The sequence below is a fragment of the Pelobates fuscus genome, chromosome 4 (assembly GCF_036172605.1).
Source record: "Pelobates fuscus isolate aPelFus1 chromosome 4, aPelFus1.pri, whole genome shotgun sequence".
NCBI lineage: Eukaryota > Metazoa > Chordata > Amphibia > Anura > Pelobatidae > Pelobates > Pelobates fuscus.
The window spans coordinates 346,307,145-346,323,354 of NC_086320.1; the positions used below are offsets into that span (position 1 = coordinate 346,307,145).

Genomic DNA, 16,210 nt, shown 5'->3' on the forward strand with positions numbered 1-16,210 from the left:
TCTAAATCAAACGATTATTAATCATAATTAGGGTGACCAACAGGAGTAAATTAAGTAAGTGTCATTTCTGGAGCAGTGACTATATTACCTGTGTCTTGATGAAGTATACACAATATACTTTGAATTCATCCAACTATAAAACAAAGTTCAGAACCTGAAAGCGTTACTTGAAAATAACGTTTAAATTGTTCGAACATTATTAACCCCTTCATCACAGATAATATGCCGGGTCTGCCATGATATTAGGGAATTGTCCAACCTTTTGTTATGAAGGGATAAATAAAGCATTCAGGCATCTTGTACGTAGACCAAGATTTTGGCTTGAAATGATTTCCTTCAATAAGCTACATTTCCCAAACAGTTATTTGCTGAGTGCAGATATGGATGCTATAGAAATACATTTCTCATTTCCAGCTGTGAACACGGTAGCCATAAAATGCAGCTTAAAACATGATGTATGTTTCACAACGCCACCTGCCTACATTCCACTTACGCTGTGCTGATGCAGCCTGTGTAGGCACACATCTGGGGACCGCTTGACTGTGAATAGAAATTGTAACAGTTATCAGGGAATTGTTTCCACTATGTAAATTAAAAATCGGAACCTAAGGCAAAAAAACTCTCCTACAGAGTTTTTATCTCGCTCGCGTAAACGTGGAATGGCTTTTGGCAAATTGTCTGGTAAAACAAGCTGAAACAAAAAAAAAATGCAGACTAAAGTAGCAATTTTAAAGGAAATACACAAATATATGCTTATTAGCTCTCACATGTTATTTAAAGACCTTAAATACATTTAAGCGATGTAAGACGTGCCTAGAATTCAATTCTAGTGATTCTGTAGTATGTTTTATACGACAAATATAACATCTCACACTTTTCAAAGCTAACGTTCATTTAAAAAACTGTACTTTAAAGTTAATGTATTTTATTCTTTTACAGGTAGTTTCATGTTCACATATGCTAAAATAAAAATGTATGTACCTACGCTATATTCTTTATATTCAGGACATTTAATCTTTTGTATTAGAGAGAAATATAGTTTTCTTCCTAACAAGCCCTCAATACTTCATATGTATTGATTATTAAGTGGATCCCACTCAAACATTAACCCAGATTTTTTAATTTAATTGGTGCAAAATATAGGCCAATACAAATGTAGACCATGATACACATCACACTGAAACAATTTATTGAAGAAGTTATATACAAAATACAAGAGAACTAAGGAAGGGGAGTTGGAGATTTGTATTAATTAATAGCCTATTTACTATGACCAACAGAAAGTCCTAGTTAGTATATTTGACTTCACTCATAGCTGGGTCACACAGTGGGTGACCATTAAGGTATTAGATACCAGATGTTCTAGGCTAGGTTAAGGCAACCTTCAACACTTTAGATGGTGTGGACTACATCTCCCATGATGCTTTGCCAGCATTATGGCTGCAAGAGCATTAAAGGAGATGTAGTCCACAACATCTGGAGTGCCGGAGGTTGCCTAACCCTGTTCTAGGGAAAACATTCTAACACTTCACCACAATTCCAGAAAAGAACCACACTCTTTAATCAGTTTGCTCCAGATCAGTTCCACAAGGTGGATCCTTTAAAGTACTCGGTTTATTGAAAAATATGCAACGTGGTACAGAAAATACTCAAAGACCTCATAAGTAACATGCGATCTAGATGAAATCCTAAACAAGTTAACAAAAAGTGCAAAAAAAGTTAAATAAATTCAAAATCTTATATCCAAGTACCTGTGAGAAGACGGGGGGAAGGATAAATAATGAAGGCTAGGACTTACCCTAAGCCGGTTCTGAACGATTTTCATGTTTACTCAAACTCTTTATAAACAGTCATTCCCAGTGGCGTACATACCAGGGTCGCAGGGGTTGCGGCTGCGACCGGGCCCGGCCCACCAGGGGGCCCGGCCGCCCCTGCGACCCGGTATGTACCCACAGGGCCAGCCTCTTCTGCTGGGGGGCCCAGGAGCCGGCCACCTCCGGGCCCCCCGAGGCTGGCCCTGCTGTCACCCGGCTGGCGGGCGCGCGAGGGAGCAGTGTCCCCTGGGTGCTCCCTCTTCAGCTCCCTCGCACACCGCACTGAAACCGGAGCCGGAAGATGACGTCATCTTCCGGCTCCGGTATCAGTACGCGGCGCGCGAGGGAGCTGAAGAGGGAGCACCCAGGGGACAGTGCTCCCTCGCGCGCCCGCCAGCCGGGTGACCAGCAACACCACTGGACCCCAGGGAATCCCCCCAGCTCTCACACAGGTAAGGAGGCTGGGGGGATTAAATAAAAAAAAAAAACAGAAAAAACGTGTGTGAGTGTGTGTGAGAGTGTGTTAGTGTTAGTGAGTGTGTGTTAGTGTTAGTGAGTGTGTTAGTGAGAGTGGTAGTGAGTGAGTGTGTTAGTGAGTGTGTTAATGTGAGTGTGTTAGTGAGTGTGTTAGTGTTAGTGAGTGTGTTAGTGAGAGTGTGAATGAGTGTGTTAGAGTTAGTGAGTGTGTGTGAGAGTGTGTTAGTGTTAGTGAGTGTGTGTTAGTGTTAGTGAGTGTGTTAGTGAGAGTGGTAGTGAGTGAGTGTGTTCAGGGCCGCCATCAGGGGGTGACAACCATGACGGTTGTCACGGGCCCGGCGGTCCTGGGGGGCCCGGACTGCTTTGGCAGTCCAGGGCCCCACAATTACTCTCTGCACCTATATATAGCGATGATCGATATATATAGGTGCAGCCGCGGGCCCCCCAGGCTCCCTATACTTGCAGAGGGGGCCCAGCAGACTGCAGCTGTACTTTACAGCATTTCCCTCACTCTAACTCCCGCGAGATGTGCGGCCGTTAGAGCGTTGCCATGGCAACGCTCCGCGCGGCGCGCACACCACATCTCGCGGGAGTGAGAGCGAGGAAAATGCTGTAAAGTACAGCTGCAGTCTGCTGGGCCCCCTCTGCAAGTATACACTAACACACACTCTGCATCCACTGCACTAACACACACACTGCATTCACTGCACTAACACACACTCTGCATCCACTGCACTAACACACACACTGCATTTACTGCACTAACACACACACTGCATCCACTGCACTAACACACACTGCATCCACTGCACTAACACACACACTGCATTCACTGCACTAACACACACTGCAGCCACTGCACTAACACACACTGCATCCACTGCACTGACATACACACTGCATCCACTGCACTAACACACACACTGCATCCACTACTAAACACACACACACACACACACTACATTCGCTGCACTAACACACACACTGCATCCACAACACTAACACACACACTGCATCCACTACACTAACACACACTCTGCATCCACTGCACTAACACACCCACTGCATCCACTACACTAACACACACTGCATTCACTGCACTAACACACACACACTGCATCCACTACACTAACACACACTGCATTCACTGCACTAACACACACACTGCATCCACTGCACTAACACACTCACTGCACTAACACACACTGCATACACAACACTAACACACACACTGCATCCACTACACTAACACACACACTGCATCCACTACACTAACACACACACTGCATCAACACTGCACTAACACACACTGCATCCACTGCACTAACACACACACTGAATTCACTGCACTAACACACCCACTGCATCCACTACACTAACACACACTGCATTCACTGCACTAACACACACACTGCATCCACTACACTAACACATACTGCATTCACTGCACTAACACACACACTGCATCAACACTGCACTAACACACACTGCATCCACTGCACTAACACACACACTGCATTCACTGCACTAACACACCCACTGCATCCACTACACTAACACACACTACATTCACTGCACTAACACACACTGCATCCACTACACTAACACACACACTGCATCAACACTGCACTAACACACACTGCATCCACTGCACTAACACACACACTGCATTCACTGCACTAACACACCCACTGCATACACAACACTAACACACACACTGCATACACAACACTAACACACACACTGCATCCACTACACTAACACACACACTGCATCCACTACACTAACACACACACTGCATCAACACTGCACTAACACACACTGCATCCACTGCACTAACACACACACTGCATCCACTGCACTAACACACACTGCATCCACAACACTAACACACACTCTGCATTCATTACACTAACACACACACTGCATCCACAACACTAACACACCCGCTGCATTCACTACACTAACACACACTCTGAATTCACTACACTAACACACACTCTGCATTCACTACACTGACACACACTCTGCATCCACAACACTAACACACACACTGCATCCACTACACTAACACACACTGCATCCACTACACTAACACACACTCTGCATCCACAACACTAACACACTTACTGCATTCACTACACTGACACACACTCTGCATTCACTGCACTGACACACACTCTGCATTCATTACACTGACACACACACTGCATTCATTGCACTGACACACACACTGCATTCATTGCACTGACACACACTCTGCATTCATTACACTGACACACACACTGCATTCATTGCACTGACACACACACTGCATTCATTGCACTGACACACACTCTGCATTCATTACACTGACACACACACTGCATTCATTGCACTGACACACACTGCATTCATTACACTGAAACACACTGCATTCATTGCACTGACACACACACTGCATTCATTACACTGACACACACACTGCATTCATTGCACTGACACACACACTGCATCCACTACACTAACACACTCTGCATTCATTACACTGACACATACACTGCATTCATTGCACTAACACACACTCTGCATTCACTACACTAACACACACTCTGAATTCACTACACTAACACACACTCTGCATTCACTACACTGACACACACTCTGCATCCACAACACTGACACACACGGTGCATTCATTGCACTGACACACACACTGCATTCATTGCACTGACACACACTCTGCATTCATTACACGGACACACACACTGCATTCATTGCACTGACACACACACTGCATTCATTGCACTGACACACACACTGCATTCATTGCACTGACACACACACTGCATTCATTGCACTGACACACACTGCATTCATTACACTGAAACACACTGCATTAATTGCACTGACACACACACTGCATTCATTACACTGACACACACACACTGCATTCATTGCACTGACACACACACTGCATCCACTACACTAACACACTCTGCATTCATTACACTGACACACACACTGCATTCATTGCACTGACACAGACACTGCATTCATTGCAATGACACACACACTGCATTCATTGCAATGACACACACACTGCATTCATTGCACTGACACACACACTGCATTCATTGCAATGACACACACACTGCATTCATTGCACTGACACACACTGCATTCATTGCACGGACACACACACTGCATTCATTACACTAACACACACTGCATTCATTGCGAGGGGGAGGCTGGCCGGGCGGGGGGGGGGGGGGAGAGGGAGTGGTTTGTCAGGGGCCCCAGAATTTCTGGTGGCGGCCCTGAGTGTGTTAGTGAGTGTGTTAATGTGAGTGTGTTAATGTGAGTGTGTTAGTGTTAGTGAGTGTGTTAGTGTTAGTGAGTGTGTTAGTGAGAGTGTGAGTGAGTGTGTTAGTGAGTGTGTTAGTGTTAGTGAGTGTGTTAATGTGAGTGTGTTAGTGAGTGTGTGAGTGTTAGTGAGTGAGTGTGTGTGTTAGTGAGTGTGTTAATGTGAGTGTGTTAGTGTTAGTGAGTGTGTTAGTGTTAGTGAGTGTGTGTGTTAGTGAGTGTGTTAATGTGAGTGTGTTAGTGTTAGTGAGTGTGTTAGTGTTAGTGAGTGTGTTAGTGAGTGTGTTAGTGAGTGTGTTAGTGTTAGTTTGTGTTAGTGTGTGTTAGTGAGAGAGTGTGTTAGTGAGTGTGTTAGTGTTAGTGTGAGTGTGTTAGTGTGAGTGTGTTAGTGTGAGTGTGTTAGTGGTAGTGTGAGTGTGTTAGTGTGAGTGTGTTAGTGTGAGTGTGTTAGTGTGAGTGTGTTAGTGTGAGTGTGTTAGTGAGTGTGTTAGTGAGTGTGTTAGTGTGAGTGATTGTGTTAGTGAGTGTGTGAGTGATTGTGTTAGTGAGTGTGTTAGTGTTAGTGAGTGTGTTAGTGTGTGTTAGTGAGTGTGTTAGTTTGTGTGTGTGTTAGTGAGTGAGTGTGTTAGTGAGTGAGTGTGTTAGTGAGTGAGTATGAGTGAGTGAGTGTGTGTTAGTGAGTGTGTTAGTGAGTGTTAGTGTGAGTGATTGTGTTAGTGAGTGTGTTAGTTTTAGAGTGTGTTTGTTAGTGTGTGTGTCTGTTACTGAGTATGTTTGTGTGCGTCTGTCACTGAGTGTGTGTCTGTCAGTAAATGTGTGCGTCTGTTCATGAGAGTGTGTGTGTGTGTGTCTAAAGCACTTACCTTTCTCCAGCGCCGGGCTCCCTTGGCGCTGGCGATCTCTCCGTCCCGATCCGCCTCTCAGCTCCGAATGCACATGCGTGGCAAGAGCCACGCGCGCATTCAAACCGCCCATATAGGAAAGCATTACTCAATGCTTTCCTATGGACGTTCAGCGTCTTCTCACTGTGATTTTCACAGTGAGAATCGCAGAAAATCCTCTAGCGGCTGTCAATGAGACAGCCACTAGAGATGGATTAACCCTCAGTGAAACATAGCAGTTTCTCTGAAACTGCTGTTTTCAGCTGCAGGGTTAAAACTAGAGAGACCTGGCACCCAGACCACTTCATTGAGCTGATTTGATCTGGGTGTCTGTGTGGTCCTTTAAGTGTATGTGTTTATGCATGCACTGGCGTACATACCGCGGTCGCACGGGTCGCAGCCCTGCGACCAGGTGCCCGCCCGCAATGTGTTGCGGCCCCAGCCCGCGCAGAGTAAGCGGGGGGGGCCCACAGATCAGTTTTCGCACCGGGGCCCCATGGGTTGTGTGTACGCCACTGGTCATTCCAACACAAAAACATTCTAACACTATCTTCAACTGGTTTGACTGCACTGTACAGTGCATTATAATTGTAAGCTATGTATATGTGATGTTTAGATATCATATTCTATTATTCTTTGTCACATGTTTCTTAGTTATTCTAATTTTAAAAACAATATATGTTTCTAGTATTTGGGAGAGGCGGAACATAATTTTTTGTTTTTATTTAAGATGCGGTTTCCGGCTAGACTAAAAGTTCCCTGTTGTTATGACATTACTTTCTTAATTGGCTCTGCCCCATTTGATTTATTATTGGTTTCAAATATGTTTCTGTGGAAATTGAATTAACTTCTTCCCAATTCAAATGTTCTCTCGCCCAAGAGCACTTTGCTTTAAAAACTTTATGAAATGGATTTTCATTTTATGTTTTGCAAAATGAACCCTGTTCATCAAGTTAGAACATGTAAGTGTGAAATGGCGATTATTAATTTTATTCTCGTGTTATGCTATAATTGAATGTGGTTTAGCAAAAAACATCATCATAGTTTTATTATTTTACTTTCACCTATGTAATATAGCTGTAATAGAAATAAAATAAGAATGTTTTAATTAAAGCAAAATAATTGTGTTTTCCACAATTAGTATTGCAGAGATATTTATTGTAATTGCTCAAGAGATGTACGGTGTATAGCTCGGAAGGATTATCCTGTCTATACAGTAAACTTTGCAAAATTTTAAGTAGATTTATTTGCACACTTGACTAACTCAGAATTTCATTTATGATAGTCTTCATTTGACTAAATTCTCAGAACTGATCTCAACATAAGTATGTTTTTCCACCCAGTGAAATGTATATATTATAATATAGATGTATATTTTAAGGGAACACTCCAAGCCAGTGAGTCCCAAACCAGTTCTAATGGAACCCCTGGTGGAACTAATTAGGAATGACCCAAAGATAGAGGGTGTTGCGATTGGTGTTGTGATTGGCCCACCAACAATCACGTAATTATGTATTTCCCTGTTTTATTCCAATGGAAATACTGACAAAACCTGGACTGTTGGTGGGTCTTGAGTACTGGTTTTAGAAAAAACACTGCTACAAGCATCATAATCATTACAATGTGCTTTAGTGGTTATGGTGCCATGAGTGTTTTCTAACAGTTTGACTTCTTATCTGAGGTCCACTGGGCACCACTGCCTGCTTCTCTAACAGCAAGAAGCTCTCTGCCTGGGCTAAGCCCTGCACCACTCTCAGCCTATGAGCTGGTGCTGCAATTCAGGTCGTGGTTTAGGAGAGCTAAAAGAAGCTTCATGCGGATGTTTCAGACACTCAGACCATAAGGAAATAGGTAGGTAGCTGCACCAAGTGAATCAGAGGTAAGTAGTTAAGCCATTTGAAAAACGGTTTGATTCCTTACATTGGGGTTCACCAGAGCACTCCTGGCACCATAACCACTACAATGCACTGTAGTGATTACAGTTCCTTTGAGAGCTCTATTACTAGCTGATAAATTATGTATGGAAAGCATCAGATACATACCACGGAGAATGTACAATGTATACAATCCTGATAGGAATCTAATTTCCACAGCCCAATGATATACATCAGCCAGCAGGTAGTTATCAGCTATGGAGTACACATGCAATCTTTACTTGGTAAATGCAATGTACCTCTCTAAGTATAATGAAAAAAAAAAAAGATTGCCAGGCAAAATAAATTTAGTGCTCTCTCACCTGGTAAACATAAATGCTGGAATCTCATTGGCTAATATTGGTCCAGAGATTCCCCAGAGACTAATTTTCTTTGTTTGTTTGGTTTTTCTTTTTCTTTTTCTTTTTTTTTTGTAGAATTTTGATTTTTTTTTCACTTCATTCCCAATTAATTTCTGAGCTAGTTGGCTTCATTCTGTGCAGTAATGGGGATATTCAAGAGTATTTTATATACATTAAAATTACTTAATTTTGAAATGTATGGAAACCAGTTTGAAAGTGGATCTGCAAAATTTGCAGAAAGGTACATTTAGAAAGTGTCCTCTAAAATATTGCCTCCTGAGTATTTCCCAAATTAAAAAAATATATAATTATCATGATGGGAATAATATCATTATAATAGGTGGTAGCAGAATTGTTTTAATTTAAAACCAAAATAAAGGAAAATACAAAAACACAAGTTGCATCAAAACTTTTCATAAATAGTAAAGTGTAGTAGTTATACTTTCGTAGTATTCTAACATGACATATACAATTCCTAAGCCAATTATTTTTGCATCTATTTTATTTCCTAGACTTTCAAGAACGAGGCGAAGATGCTATCATTTTCCAATCCATTATACGGCAAGAACGAAGTGGAAATTTAGATTAGATGTGACTACAATCGTATTTCTCAATATTAATGTTTCAGTGTACTATTTGCAATAGGAAAAGTTTTATGTAATTTATATGAAACTAATCTTATCATATGTATTAAAACAGTAAAATGAAAGTTTATACGGAAGTAAAATATATAATACTAAAGTATTTTTGTGTAAACAAAATGCCCTGTAGACAAACTCACAACACATGTATCCTACACATTTATTGGCAGTGCAATTAAAATTAATTTATTGAAAATTAAACTTTGACAATGTTTTACATCAAATATAGCCACTGCTGACACTACTGTAAAGGTAATTGGGCATTTACCGAAGTGCAATAAGGGCGTACCCTCCCTCACCGGAGGCTGAAGGTGATATCAAAAGATCTCACTGACCAGTTTTGTGTTTATTTATGTGGAAATGAACATCAGGTGGCACCACCCAAGGGCATCATAAACATTAACCACAAAAATCCAGGTCTCCCCCCTCCCCTTCTTGGATTTATGTGAGGGAGTGTAATACATCTGTTTGGAAAGGTGAGATGTGGGTGGCAGGAAGGAAAATATGGAGGTATAGGGAAGAAAGGGGGAATACGAAGGTGTGAGTGTTCCATTTAGGGAATATAGAGTTATGGTGGGTCATATGCAGGTTTGAGTGGAAAGAGACATATGCAGGTCAGATTGGATATCCTATAGAACAGGAAACTCCAATCTCAAGGTATTGATATGTAAAAACGATGTGGGGGCTTATAGTAGAAACATACAGAGGTGTGAGGTGTAACAGAGGGGTATATGTATGTGCCGGGAGAGACTGAGGGGCAATATGGAGTAGTGGGGAATAATAGAGAGGGAATATGGAGGAGTGCAGGAGGCAGTGGGGAATATGGAGGTGTAGGGGGGAATGTTTTAAGATGGAGTCCATCCATGTACCAACAAACTAATTCACAATTCCCTCTCAAATAGTAAAGTTTGGCTGTTGAAATACGTAGTACACAAGTCTCCAGTACCACTGTACAAGACAATCACAGAGGTTTCATTCATTAATCTCAAAATTGGGGTGAGTAAAAAAAAATCTGAATTGTAAAATTTAAGCTAAACTGCCAAACTATGATTATATATGAGTTGGATAATTTTTACAGACTAGATAATTTAGCCTAAATGTTAGCATTTGAGTTTTTAGCAGATAAAACCCCAGGGTTATTCTCTAAAGTGTAAATTATAGAAACATAGAATGTGACGGCAGATAAGAGCCATTCGGCCCATCTAGTCTGCCCAGTTTTCTAAATACTTTCATTAGTCCCTGGCCTTATCTTATAGTTAGGATAGCCTTATGTCTATCCCACGCATGCTTAAACTCCTTTACTGTGTTATTGCCGACAATTCAAAGACAACACAAATATAACCAAAATATTAGTTATTTTCCAATTCTGCTCATTTTAAATTCACTTTCAATATCTGACTATTCACATTTTTGCTCTAGACCAAGGTATTCATGTCCAGATATTTTTTGTTGGTGTATTTTATCAGAGTTTAAATGTTTGCCATATAGCCAATATGGAATTATTAGACATTTATCGTCACAATTACTTTAGATTTATGTAAAACTGAACATTGCATATGGGGGAGATGCCATATGTTTTTGCGTAAGACGGCAATATTACTTGCACTGGCCCTATATAAAAGATATTAATTGAAAGTGATGCTTAGTTTGAATTTTGCTATGATATGCATAGTTCAGTAGTAAGGCTGAAATATTGATGTATATGCTTGATGTTATAATTTTTTGAAAAATAAAACTTCAAAATGCATTATGTCCTGTGAGTCTAGTGAACAATATGAATTAATGATTACTAAAAAATGCTACAAAAACAGCGGTTTAACTCTTAAATAAACATACAATAAATCTATTCAAAATAAATCAGAAATATTGCAATATACTTAGTATAATTAATTTCTATGTAAACTGTTCTTAGAAACACTTATCTGTATATAAAAAAATGTAATAACACAAATAAAAGGAACTCCTATATAGATAAGCCAATAAATACAATTGGCTCTAGTTGAAAGCACACTGAGATCCTTCATAGTGTTTTGATACCTTATTTCACCCCGGCTACTAGAACCTTGAAAATAATAGGAAACACTTATAGTGCACACCTTCAAACACATACTAAAACATACATATTTTTTTTATATGAATTACTACATTATTAAACAACACATGTTCCAAACATTTAGTGCGTCTCCATTTTAATCAGATTTTATTTAGATTGAATATCCTATAGAACAGGAACCTCCAAGGTATTGATATGTAAAAATGAGTGACATCACCGGTGACTCCCAAAATGGAGGTCCCCACCTGAAAAGTGGATGGGCTACCCAAGAAAGCATGCTTCAGTCTGGTGTGAATGCTCATCAGGCTTTCTGTCAGTCTCCCTGGCCAGGGCTGACAATACATGGAACGCTGCAGAAGCACTCTGTTGTACTTGCACGGTACAGTTCCTTGGTGTCTACAGGTGCAGAATACCAGGGAACGTTCATGTTTCCCAATAGGTGCCACCATACCTAGTTCTGAATCCTCAGTGATGTTAATATTTTTTCTCCAGTAATACAAGTATTTCCTTTACACTATTCTTAACATAGGAGTAAAGACATTCACTATTTCGATTTTAGTGTTGTCTCGGTCTATTTAGGCATTTCTACACACTCCACTGCGTATATTTCCTCTGTTTTTAGCAAAATGTGTTTGTGAGGTCTGAGCAATAATATTGAAACTATGAATCCATACAGCTATTTTAGTTCTGACCTGGGACTGAGCACACTCATCTTGACTCAATCATTGCTGCACTTTTCTGTCAAGACAGGCTTTGCCAGTCGGCATGGAGACCTCTCCGCAACTTGATTCAAATCTCTTTTTATGGCCAAGAGGGAATTTAAGAAAAAAGGAGTAACTTAAAGTATGTTTCTTTTTCCCCTCTTCTAATGCAATGACTCCCGTGGCTGTGCCTAGCCTAAACTAGATCGTAATGTCAATAAGTACATATTTAAAACATATTGAAAAGAAAACAGATTTATTTCATGGTGTACTTTCCACAGAAATTACGTTTTCCTCTTAAGAATGTTTTTTGATGGATAATAGGGGTATTTAAAAAAAAATATACATTTTGTTTGGAAACCATTTTGGTGTAGCCCTGAAAAATGCTGTCTGTTGCTTCTGCCATGTTTTAGGAGCACTTTAGATCATCTCTGGTTAATGTTGTTGGCCTACAGAGAGAGTTCAAAAATGTAGCCGTGAAATTGTTTTCTGAGTCGAATTGGCTCCAATTCTTCAGGATATTCTTTTTTAGAATATGCATTTCACATAGAGCAGTAAGAATTTATTTGTTTGCAGTAGCCTCTGATTATTAGTCTGTAAGTATAGTGCTTTAGAGAGCCAGAAGCCAATGTATATGCATATAAAAAATTATGATTTGAAGAGTCCCCAATGCACTTCAGGCAGCAAGAGGACAGATAGCACTTACATAATAAAGTCGCCAAGTTATTAGCAGTGCATTTGTTCCCTTTCACAGAGAGCAAAGGTTTCTGGGCACCAATCCATTTAGCTAATCTGCAGTGACAAACCCAGGTCACAATTCTACACTGTAAAAATGGTGCCAGAATTGTACTGTCATTAAAAAGAATATGCGAAAAACAGAAGAAGTACAATTGTATAAAAATAAATCTGCTATACTTATGAAAAGTGGTTTCACTTTATTGTCCAAATGAATTTAAAATACAATTGTGTATTTTAGTTTAAATCATATTTAAATAAAGCAAATTATAAGATTAAAAATATGATTTAATTGATATTGATTTCAGTGACGACTGGTAAAGTTTTAAGGTACCTGACTCCTCCCCCATAATTTTATGTCTCCCTATACAGTACGGAGATACTCATACAATACAGAGAGCTGAGTATACTACAGAGGTGCTAATTCAATAAATAGGCTTGGCACAACATGAATATATCTACAAAATACACAGAGCTGAGTACAATACAGATATAACCACACCACAAACAGAGCTGAGAAAAAAATAGAGATATAATAAACAGAGCTTGGCAGAATACAAAGATACTTATACAATACACAGAGCAGGGTAGACTACGGAGATACCCATACATCAGGTAGAGCTGAGTAAAATGCAGATAAATAACTCACAATGCTGGACACAGTAAGGAGATACTCATACCTATCCCAAACTGCTAGGATCACCTCACAGTACATGTCTCTGTAATATGCGTTAGCTCTCTCTCTCTACCTTCCTAGCCATGTCTTAGCTCTCCTTTACAGGATCTTATCTCATGTTGTGCTCCTGCTATGATAATGTTGGCTTTCTATTAAATAGTTCTACTGTTATAAAACATGTCAGCTACTACATTAGCTCTTAGCACACAGTGTGCAGATAGTTAAAGCATCAAGATGCTCATAGACTCCAACCATGTTAGCTACTTCTGACTCACTATTGGCTCTCAGCATACAATCTACAATCAAGATTAAAGAAGCAGGATACTGATAGACTCAATACATTTGCAGATGGCTACCTAATTCTATATTGGAGCCAAGAGTAGCTGACAACGTTAACATAATCAACAATCATTACATATTAAAACAGATTGAAATCAAAATCAGATCAGTCCTCAGAGTCACAGACCCAGTCCTGCAGTCTGAAGCTTCACAGCTTTTCAACTAGCCACAACATAGGTGTCTCAGGTCACATGACAGTGCCACATGACCGGTATAATCAAAACAACTGGTTATTAAACTCACAAACCTTTGCTAGCCACATACTGTATTTGATTAGCCAAAGCTTAGGAAGGCCAGGATACAAAAATCAGACCTTATTACTGCTGCACATAATCTCAGTGAATTATTTATTAAACTCCAAATTGTAGCAAATTAAAATCCAAACTGCTAAATTCATATTATAATAGTGAAGCTGTAACATCGCCCAAATGTGAAAGTTTTTCCATATCTGCTATTTTTGCCTAAAGTTTACCATTCAGCTCTCACTTCACTGCAATTCTTAGTTTTGTGAATAAAGTCATATTTTTATAATAGTGTCACACAGTCTCTGTGACATCATGGTATGTTACGGTATTAGAGCTGGGAAATAACAGTCCCAAGTTTCATACCAGAGAGCTTGGAGGCCTGGCTTGAAGCTGCACTTCCAAGGCTTCTAATTATTAAAACAAAGGGTTTGTGTGGGTAGGTCGGTGGGTGGTAGACTAAAGGCACTATAACAATTAGATAAAGTTGTTAAAGTGCCTACAGTGTTTCTTTAAATATTAGTATTTTGTCACATGTCAAATACCACACTTATAGTTATTAATAAGGAGCCTGGTGGCATTTTTAGCAATGTAACTTTAAAAAAGGAAACATAATTTAATGTCCACGTTAGGGCATAGTTTCCACATGCAGTATTTGCAGTGACACAAATTATTTGTACAGGGTTTTGCAAACTGTTACAACAAGGTGAAATACAATTACAAATCAAAGAGAAATGTAAGTGGGGCTGTATAGGCTAATTTAATTTATTTTTCCATGTAAAGCAATGCTAGACTAGTTTCCACTTAGCCTGGACTAATAATGCCATACGGATCCAAGTATTCTACACAATTACAATACGTATTCCGTGCCGGAAGTGACGTATTGTATATATACAGCGTCACTTCCGGAATAACATTCCCCATCTTATCTCTGGGCAAGTACTGGATAGTTGCCAGGAACTGACATCACACATTATATCGTGTGTGTTGTTCCCTTGCCACGCGGTACTATCTTTTATAGTCGGGAAATATTTTAAAGATCATTTTAAAACTTCTTGCTAAGTAGTTATTCATTAGCTGTCTCCACATTACGGAAAAAAACAAAAGATAGAAAAAAATACAAATAATAGTACCGGGCAGCAAGGGAACGACACACACGATAATGTGTGATGTAAATTCCTGGCAACTATCCAGTACTTGCCCAGAGATAAGATGGGGAATGTTATTCCGGAAGTGACGCTGTCTCCACACAATACGTCACTTCCGGCATGGACATATGGTGATTATAGGAAACAGCTGAGAACAACACACCGCCAAGATGTCGGACCCTAATTGGTTGAATCCCATGGAGAACCACCAATGAAGAACAACATCACCATATTTAAAACTGGACTGATTTGGAGCAACAAGACACCGATTAAAAAAGCCCTTATATAGGGTGAAACGCGTCTCTGAATAAGAATCAACAATGGACTGCATTAATTTATTTATTCATTTTTATTGTATTCATTTTAACTTAGTTGTGTAAAATAAATGTATTTGTACTTCAAGTCCGAGTTGGATCTTCCTGCAAGCTGCTCCAAAGAAGGGTGGTGTCCTCTCTATAGACACCTAAGCAATTCTATCCAGAGCCAGGTATAGAGGCTCTGGACAAGGTGAGCAAAGTACTTGCACTTTATACCCCGTCACTCATACTTTGTGATATACTAGACCAGAGTGTGTTTTTCCTGTTTTGTCGATTTTCTCTTGCTCTGTGAGGTCCGGTTTGGATTTTCTTGAAAACTACTCAAAAGAAGGGTGGTGTCCTCTTCATAGACACCTAAGCAATTCAATTCAGAGCCAGGTACATAGGCGCTGGACAAGGTGAGCGTTAACTTGTATTTTCTATTCAATCACCACATATTGTGTTATACTACACCATAAGGTGTTTTCTGCTTTGTTGCTTTTGTCTCACCCCTTGAGGTAACATTTTAAAAAAGGGGGGAGAGTACCACCAGACGGCACCACCGCTGAAGAGACTTGAGCTTGTCC

General features: G+C 40.0%; 1 protein-coding gene across 1 annotated transcript in view; it reads left to right on the forward strand.

Moving 5' to 3' along the window:
- MALRD1 (MAM and LDL receptor class A domain containing 1) overlaps window positions 1-9,376 on the forward strand; it is a 293,099-nt gene extending 283,723 nt beyond the window's left edge. Inside the window, exon 37 of the mRNA XM_063453142.1 lies at window positions 9,305-9,376. Within this exon, the coding sequence (XP_063309212.1) occupies window positions 9,305-9,376 (72 nt within the window). The remainder of the gene's footprint in view (window positions 1-9,304) is intronic.
- The last annotated feature ends 6,834 nt before the right edge of the window (window positions 9,377-16,210 follow it).